Genomic DNA, 9,889 nt, shown 5'->3' on the forward strand with positions numbered 1-9,889 from the left:
GCAAATAAAAAAAAAATGCTCGTATCTCGAAAAAATCGTAAGTCGAAGTTCTACTGTATCATTACGGTGACGTTGATGGAAAGATAGGTACATAGGTATGTTTCGTTCGTCCTTGTTGGTAACTTTTATAGTTTTATAATAATCGACTTCATATTGCGCTTAATGACTTGTTTTTGCTCATTTTATAACAATAGTGAATATGTTTACACTTTACAATTATTGCAAAGTGCATATTAATAGAAAGAGCAAGTTTTTAATGCGAGTATTTATTTGTAATACAAAACTTCGTAACAAACGTGTTCGTACAAACGTAGAGTAATATATATTGTAACATTATTAAACGATATTTTTGATCAGGTATTCAACTTTTAAGTTTCGACGAAATTCCGTATTAAATCGACTTAATGGAAAAGGTACGATCGGGGTTTTTCCTTGCGAAATTGCGAACACAAAATATGCAAATGAAGCTATAAAAACATGAGATAAAAGATTTTCACTGGTCGTGTCAAATTGTCTGACATTCTTGGGATACTTTTAAAGTATTTACTCAAGACACCATTTTATGTGACACATTAAATAAGGCTATTTTTCTATTTGCCCATTATACTTGTTTATTGCATTTTTTATATAAAAATATGTACAATCAACTCATTTTAAAAGAAAAGTATTTTATCAACCATCTTATTTCAAACCCTTGTCCATAAAATACGAATAATTTGTTTTTTCTATTTGCTGCTTTTAGTTGACCTAACCGGTTAATGGTTACTATTTAATAGTTTATGTGTTAATGTCTCGGCCCACGCCAAAATGCAACGCTCAAATAAGCACTATAATATCACAACGGTGCTGATTATGTAATTCTCCTATCCGTTTGAAGGATGATCGTCCATTTGATTGAGTTAAAGATGATTAATTTTCTAAATAATAGTGTTTTTCCGCAAAATAACTGCGTGTGATGTTTCAATTGTATGATTATAGCTCTTTTGTAACTGAATGTTAACATAAGGATAGTAAACACGCGAATCGTAACATATACGCATCATTGTATGTTTATGTAATGATGAAATACATAAAAATGGAAAATAATTATTTTAGTTTACTCTGATGCAGTGTTTTATACCCGGTGTGTTACAAGCGGACACGGTCAATTGGGCGACGGCGATTGGGCGACGGACAAATGGGCGATGGGCTTTTGGGCGATACAATAATAATGCAATACAAATAAATTTGCAATAAAAATCTTATTTTTATCGTTTTATTTAGTAACATGACCCTATTATTAAATAATTAATTAACATTATTTACTACATATTAAAATATATACATACGTACACACGAAAATAAAAATTACCAATATTTTTTAGAAAAGACTAGAAGATAAAAAGCATTATACGGTCTGAACAAAACATAGAATATAAATTTTTACTAAATCATTTATCCAATGAATTAGAAGCAATTTTTAAATGGTTTACGAACGTCTATATAGGTCGTCTAAGAAATAATAGAAGTAAGGCTCCACCGATTTTTCCATCCAACGTTTGGTCTGTTTATCATGGAACATTAAACAGAAGCGATAAGACCAATAATTTTGCCGAGGCATGTTATCGGAAACTGCAATTGAGCTTTTGTAGCAGTTCAAGTAATCCAAATTTATAGATTTTTATCAATGATCTCAGATAAATCCAAAAATGCTATAATGTTGATTCTGAGAGAACTATAGTAGGTTTTGAACATCAGCGCAAATAAGACGTTTTTAAGAAGCTGACCAAATAATTGGTATAAAGATTTTGAGGTACAATAGAGAAAATTTCATACAATATTTACATGGTATTGCATATATATAATTATAATATGAGTTAATAATTTTAAAATAAAATTGTTTTTCATTTATTATACTTTTTCGTTTTAATTTATATTTTACTAATATTTACAATAAAGCTAAGCGTGCAAGTTTTTTTAAATTTCTGTCGCTCATATGACCGTCGCCCAAATAACCATCGCCCATTTGTCCGTCGCCCAACTGCCAACTTTTGCCCCATGGAGTGTTCCAAATGTAATTAGCAGATTGGTAAGTAAGACTTGCTACTTTTATCCATTGCTCAAACCACTGTCGTTACCGGTAATAGAGCCCTACGAGTCCAACCCAATGGGTGGCATCCAGCTTTTAAGAGCTAGATGAGCGGGAACCACCCTCCGTAGTACTACGTTATTTGTTTAGAGCATGGTTTCCCAAACTATGTTCCGCGGAACACTGGTGTTCCGCGGATCCAAAATAGGTGTTCCGCGGAGCCTAAATAAATATTTCACAAAAATTTAGAGTAGATTAAAAAAATTGTTAGTCTTGCTAATACATAAAAATTGTTCATAAATCTGATAAAAAAGCCTAAAAATATGTGTTAAATATTCAACATTGATGTGTATAAAATCTGGAAGGAAAAGTTTCATAAGTCGGTGTTGTTTTTTTTAACTTTAAAATTTGATCCTATTTAAACAATATTTTTTTTGGTAATTAATCACACGATATTAGTGCTTGTTATATAAATTTTCTTTATGTGACTAGATATGCTATTAGCAGTCACTGTATTTTGCATAGGCATGCACTGTTGACTAAAAAAATTTCCACAAATTTAAAAAATGTTATGAAGTAGCCGTGAAAATAAAAATTATTTAAAATTTTGTGCGGTGAAATGGGTGGTGAACATGAAGCACTTTTATTACATATTGAAGTGAGATGGCTATCCAGAGGAAAAGTACTATTAAGACTTTATGAACTTCGAAATGAATTATTAGTCTTCTTGAAAGCACAAAATAATTTGCAACATCATTTTATAAATTTTTTAACAAATCCTTCCTGGTTGATACATCTGCATATCTGGCGGATATTTTTACAAAGTGAAATGATGTTAACTTATAATTACAAGAAAAAAGTATTACAATTTTTAATATGAGAGATAAAATTGAATCTTTTGATAAAAAATTACAATTTCAGATTTTATCGGTTGAATCTAATAATTTTGATTGTTTTCCTGTCTTGGATATGAATGTTTAAATGAATTGAATTTTCAAGTAGATAAAAAAGTTTCACAAGTATTTTTAGAACACCTATATTATTTGAAAATAACTCTTTCGGAATATTTTCCGAAAACTAGTAAGGACGATTCCTGGGTTCGGAATCCATTTTCCGTGACAGTAAAACCAGCGGGCTTAAGGGATTATGAGAATTTAGTTAATGACTCTGATTTGAAACAAAAATATCAGCCAATAAATGATTTCTGGGCGAGTCTGACTGAAGAGTTCCCCAAGGTGTCAAAACAAGCTCTGGTTTTTTTACTTGCGTTTTCCACGACGTATTTATGCGAAGTGGGATTTTTTTAAGTATATTGCAACAAAAACAAAATACAGAAATAGACTCCACGCCACGGCAGATATGAAAATACAACTAACCAAAATTGTGCCTGATATAAAAAAAATTGTTATTTAAGAACCCAAAATCATCAGTCATTAGGAGTTTTATTTATTTGTATTTTTATGTTTATTAAATAAATTTAATAACATTTCTTTAATAACATGTTTTATTTTATTATGAATTACCCAGCCTAAAAAATAAGCTAAGTGTTCCGCCAAAATTTTCGGATTCGCCAAGTGTTCCGTCGCTGAAAAAGTTTGGGAAACCCTGGTTTAGAGTGTCAGTAGTGCAGATTGTTAAGTGTTGGCATATGTGTATTAATTCTTACGAAGACTGAATTTGGTAAACTGAATCATGACTTTTACAGTGAACGAAATTAATTCGATCCCAATGATACATTCTCATTTTTCGCAAAATATATACATCTTATAAACAAAATAAATATTTTTTATTTATATATGGTGTCTTAAATGAATAATACTTATATAAATAATAACAGAATTAAAATTTCAATTTTATTAAATACTTTTACATGAGATCTAAACTATGTACATTTTAATTATATATTTTTACTTTATTGTTGTTTTTTAAGAGAATGAAATATAAAAAAAAAGCAAACCATTAAATTCAAATGCAAATGATATAAATATATAATACATCAAAAATAATAACAATTTAAATTGCATAATACATACTTAACACCTAAAGCGCCGGAATGCACGTAACAAGCTTTTTGGGGACTCAATCGTACAGCCAGACACGTGTTAACACGCTTTTATGAAACTCGATCCTTAACAGACGCTTACTGACATATTTAAATAGCTTAGGGCACCAAAATGAATTAATTATATTTTAGATAGTATATTCTTCTAACAGATGTCGTTATTATATTTCTTTCCATACAAAATTAAATAATTAGTGATTCGAGTTTTTGTTAAATTTTTTTTTTCGTATATCCTAAATAGGTTTATATAAATGTCACACCATAACGAATTCTCATTTAGAATCGATACATATTCTAGGATAGTCACACATGTGGTGTTTGTATTCTGAAGCTCATTTTATGACTAATAGATGGCATTTTGAAAAGCCGACAAAGATTTTTTCCCTTTTGCGTAGATTGAATATTTAAGACCGAAAAGTTCTCATTGATATTATATTTGGTGAGTGCCCACGCGAATTTTTATAATTATCAGTAGCATAGTTTTAGTAATATGACAATTTGAAAATTGCGATTATATGGCACTTTTTCGTGTGTTTTTTCGCGCAAAAGTGCAGCGCATTAAGCAATATATTAACCGTTTACATTACTTTACATACTGTACTAAAATGATTTACAAATATAAATATATGATACATCGATTAAATAGAAATGTATCTTACAATAAGAATCTAAGCATCATTTATAAATTTTTGTTATAGGTTATTAATTTTACTAATTAAATTCCTACATGATTTTACAGTAAGACGATGATATAATATTAATAAATATATGATACATTATAAAGTATATTTGTTGTGACTAATTCAACATTGTGTGCCTATCATATATGTTTCTCCTCTGCTCTCGCACTTGTTGCTTCCACTTGTCCTGCTGATGACCCACTCGGTTCAGAACGTTGCCACGTATTCCCATCGGATGAGCCGATCCACCTGGACTGATTGAACCTTCGTCCTGGGAAGATAGAATATATTATTATAACCAGTCTATCAAAGAAAATACAAGGCCTGGGGTAATTCATATTTTGGAGGCCCTTTGAATTAAAAAAAAAAGTGGAAAATACAAGAAAATCAACGGTATTAAATATTGATTCGATTATAACATTTAATTATTTCACAGAAGCTTTGCGGTGAATTAGGTTATTATTTCAGAATATTCGAAAAAGAGCGCTATCTGGTAATTAATATTGAGTGTCGCCAGTCCTTTAGTCACTCTTGACTTATTGTCCCTTGTTCCTTATGAGTTGAATCTAGAGTCGCATCAGCAATAATAGAAAAATATTAATCATTCTTAACTTCCTCAATGATTGTGTTTTGTACAAATGAACTGCAAATATCAAAAAACCGTTTTGTATTCTCGTTGTTTTAATAAGATAGCGCTCCGGCAGCTTTTTCCAATGTTTAGTCGTTAATTTAATTCAGAAGCATATTTTCTATTCCTTTATCAGTTAAAGCTCTTTTATTTAATAAAACATTATTTTCTTTATGTGTGAGAGAATTTTCGTGAGATGGTATAAATAATTTTGATTGAATTTCATATGGAATCAAATTTTTACAATCAAGGTGAGGCTTGGGGCAGCTGTCCTCTTTGCCTCTTCCGCCCCTCTCTCTGATAGATCCTGAGTATAACGTACCTCTTCATTTGTGTGTTCTTGATAAGAAGCCTTGGCGTGTTTATTCAGGAGCGGGTCGAGACATATCAAGAATCCCATATAACCGACGAGCAGCATGATCACCCAAATAACAATGATGACGACGACCTGAAATTTTATTTAAAATTGTAGTGAAAAAACACAAATTAAAGCATTTTAAAAAATAGACGCGAGCATCAACATATAAAACATAACATTTATAATATAAATGGGCAATAAATTATTTATTTTAGAAATATTCTATAAAATATCTCGCTCGCAACTAAACTGTTCGCAAACAATGAATAGCAATTGAAATGTCCTACTTGATTCACTTAGGACATTTCAAGCAACAGCGACTCTTTGTTATTTTTGCGTCGAGTTCGCTTACGTAGGACGCTGTCTTAGAGCGAGCGTTGGTCAGAACAGTGAACAACCCATGAATAACTCTCAATGAATCTATTTAATTATATTTAAGATAATTAATAATAAAAATATAATTATGCTTTGAAATATTTTTTTAAAAGTATAAACATTGATTCATAGATGGCAACACAAAACGCTTTAATATTTGCGAATAGATACTACATCAGAAGTCGTAAAAGGTAGTCACTACCCATCCTGCGGATTACCAGCAACAGACAAAGGGGGGTAGATATTACTCAACTCGTCGGTAGTGATAAGTGGAAGTTTCTCTAGGCAAAATGTTTCCATCGAGATCGTAGAAATAATCTGAAGACAAATGAGATTGGGAAATTGACACAATATGGTCCTTTCTGACATTAAATGAAAGAGGGTTAACAGAAGCCCATCTCTATAGAGAATTTAAATCACTATGTAGAAGGAAAAAGCAAATAACAGATAGAATGCATCCAAACAATTTTAAATCATCAGCATACAAAAGAAAACTGGAATTTGTAACTGTCGTAGTCATCATTAATAACTAATGTGATAAGCAGAGGGCCCAGGTTGAACCCTTGAGGAACCTTCGTGGGGGTGAAATATTATTTCGACAATCGGCTGCCATAGGTTACGAATTATCGATGATCGTTCAAATAAATACAACAATCTTTTCACTAATAAATAACTTATCATTTAAAAACTGATATATCCTTAATTATTTGAGTAAAAAGCATTTAAATAAAATGCAAACTTACTCTATAGTGTAAATTTTAAGATTAATTTAAGAACCATTGTTTTAAATATGATTTTATAATGGTACAAGTCATACTTTTATTATTGTCGTGTTCCTATTCTCGTATTTACACTCGCATCGAGGACAAAATTCTTGTTCTCTGCCTTTTATGCTATCGCCGATCTGAGGTATGATAACTCCTTCGCAATTACTACAAAAAAATAATATACATACATAATTGAATACAATTAAAACGCAATATGACATGAATATACCATTTATTAGGTGGAACGTTGGCGATATATGGCTTCCTATCCATGTGGGATCCTTGCGTGCCGTTCAATACAGCCGAAGGACTAGGACATACGCATTTACATCTTTTGTCTTCATAAGACTGTGCCTAATAAAACAGAAAATTATATTATTATGAGCGGATTTAACGATCAGTATTGAAGTAGTTAACGAAAATAATGTAGATATAGATATAAAAATGATTTTGATAAAAGCTAACCTCAAATTGTAAAATAGGTGACACTATAAAATGATACATGAAAATATATAATCATTTAAGTATATAAATCACGTGATCGTTATAATACGACTTCATATTCATATATGTATCTTGTGTTTATTTTTTTATCTAATGATATATGGTATGTTATCTTACAATTAAAGATCATTTCAAGAGAAATATTGAACAAATAAGTGTGTAAAACTAACCGATACAACAATTATGCAGGAGGAGAGCACGAAACAGAGCAAAACGCGTACAGTAGCCATGACAAGCTGTGATTGCGACGCAATCACCATTAACTTGACATACGATAGAAACAGGTACTTCCTATTCGACAAGATTACAGATCAGCTAATCGAAATTTTACAGATAATATTATTTATTATCAAACTCAATATAATAAAAACGACAGCTGACAAACTTTAGGTTAGACTTTCCGTCCTAGATGTTGGCTGTGGTGAAATATTAAATTAACATTATGGCCGTAGACCATAACACAATGTTTTTTGACCATATATATTGTTTCATTTTAGACAAATTAAATATAGATTTTAAAATTAAGTTAAGTATATAAAATAATTTCATAAAATTGGGATTTAAATAGTTTTTATAGTAATTACTAGGGATGGCAAACTTATTCAAAATTGCGATCGACTATATTTTTTTCTGATACTTTGCGGTCGATAAGCTTGAAAGCAAACATTGTGAAAGAATAAAATGTCACTCGAATCCGTTAATAAATAACTTATACATAAACTACTAGTTAAATTCAAAACAGCAATAATAACAAATAATTATTAAATAAATAATATTATATCATAAAGGGGAAAAATAATGTTTTTTTTTCTTTCCCTAATAAAATAAAGGGGAAATATAAATTATAAACTATTTTCAAATTTTTAGCCTAACATTTACTACGTTATATTGGGTGGACCCAATCAGTCTCCCTGATTTTAATCGGGTACGATAAATTAATTAAATTAAAAAAGTAAAAAGACCAGATGGTCAGGGAACATTTCATGCAATATAACCATTGAACATCGGACGGTGTGGGCCGTAGTTCCATCCTTTTGAAGCACAGGTCTAGGAATGCAATATCCTGCAATCTGGGTTGTAAAAAGTTCTCCAGTATGGTAATAGCGCTATGAAGTTACCGTAAGAGTTACCTTGAATTAAAAAAATAAAATGCGAGTATTAATAAAAAATATGTACGGCAAACTTAGGGGACAGTCGTATACAAAAAAAAACGGCATTTAAGTCTATTGTTACTATTAACCGTCAGTGATTAATGTTTGTTAGAATCTTTATCGTTCGTTATCCATCGGATGGCGAATAGCTCTCTATCAAGAGACGTGAACAGAATTTTTTTATTTTCCAATGCAATTTTGACACTAATTACACAGCATACTTTTTTTTATTAGTCAATTCAAAAGTAACAACAAATATTTATTCTTCACTTTTGCAAATACGAAAAGTGCAAATTCTACGTGTTCAATTAGGTAATTAATAAACAGAAAATAATAAATTGTTATGATGCTTTCAAGTTTATTATCCGCGAATTATAATAGTTGGCAATGGTCGGCACTTCATAAAGTTTCTATTAATCATGGGAAATTTATTGCTAATTATTTACTTCTTAAAAAATCATTAAATCGTTTACCTTTTCGTCGGATGTTTCACTAGAGTATTGCGCTTGTTCATTTGTGATTGAAATTGCTTTCTTTAAAATTTATAATTTGTACCAAATATTGCACATCTTGCATTTTTCATATCAAATGTTGCATATCTTGCATTTTTTGTGACTGCGTGCTTGAACATATGAACCAAACCGAAATATATCGATATTATTTCTTCGGTTCAGTTTCTTTTTTGTTTCGACCAAAATAACGGGTTTTCGTTTCAGTTCCGGTTCAATGCCCTGAGATTATCGCACGCTTATGGACAAAAGGCGATACTAGAGTGGTTCTATAATATTTCTTTGCCTTTTTTATCTTAGTCACTCCGATTCATAAAAAGTGTCACAAATCTCAGATTGACAATTACAGGCCAATAGCTTTGATCTCATCACCTGTAAAATTATTTGAAATTGTTTTGCATAAATACATTTTTAATCATTGCAGGTGTATGCTTCTCGACCAACAACATGGTTTCCGTAAATCTCGATCCACTGTCACTAATCTAATGAAAATGCATTCGATTTCTGATTCCCTCGACCTACAGGAGGATCTCAACTCTATATGGAAATGGGCTTGCTATAACCAATTGCCTTTCAGTGTAAAGAAATGTCACACAATTTCATTTTCAAGGTCGTTAACGCCGGCAAAATATTCATACCATCTAGACGGATATTTTCTGGAAAGGTTTTCTTCAACTAAGGATTTAGGAGTGACTTTCGAAGAACGTTGGAAATTTAGCCAGCACATTGCAGAGACTCATAGCAAATCCTTAAAAATGCTCGGTTTTATCTTGAGAAATGCGCGTTA

The 9,889-nt window shown here is 30.9% G+C and overlaps 1 protein-coding gene across 2 annotated transcripts; it reads right to left on the reverse strand.

Annotated features, from left to right (window-relative positions):
* Positions 1–3,907: 3,907 nt before the first annotated feature.
* LOC148234313 (uncharacterized protein CG1161) lies at positions 3,908–7,907 on the reverse strand. 2 transcript variants are annotated; one of them, XM_088187679.1, is made up of 6 exons: positions 7,828–7,907; positions 7,613–7,733; positions 7,168–7,292; positions 6,989–7,103; positions 5,761–5,886; positions 3,908–5,081 (listed from the first exon to the last, which is right to left on the reverse strand). In XM_088187679.1, exons 2-6 carry the CDS (start codon positions 7,700–7,702, stop codon positions 4,929–4,931), a joined length of 609 nt encoding a protein of 202 aa, XP_088043805.1. In that variant the 5' UTR covers positions 7,703–7,733; positions 7,828–7,907; the 3' UTR covers positions 3,908–4,928. The 2 variants fall into 2 exon arrangements, with proteins under 2 accessions (XP_088043805.1, XP_088043806.1); XM_088187680.1 differs by having other exon boundaries at positions 7,613–7,757.
* Positions 7,908–9,889: the final 1,982 nt, after the last annotated feature.

Source organism: Plectrocnemia conspersa, unplaced genomic scaffold (genome assembly GCF_051122295.1).
Source record: "Plectrocnemia conspersa isolate PC_06_02 unplaced genomic scaffold, ASM5112229v1 ptg000006l, whole genome shotgun sequence".
NCBI classification, from domain to species: Eukaryota; Metazoa; Arthropoda; class Insecta; order Trichoptera; family Polycentropodidae; genus Plectrocnemia; species Plectrocnemia conspersa.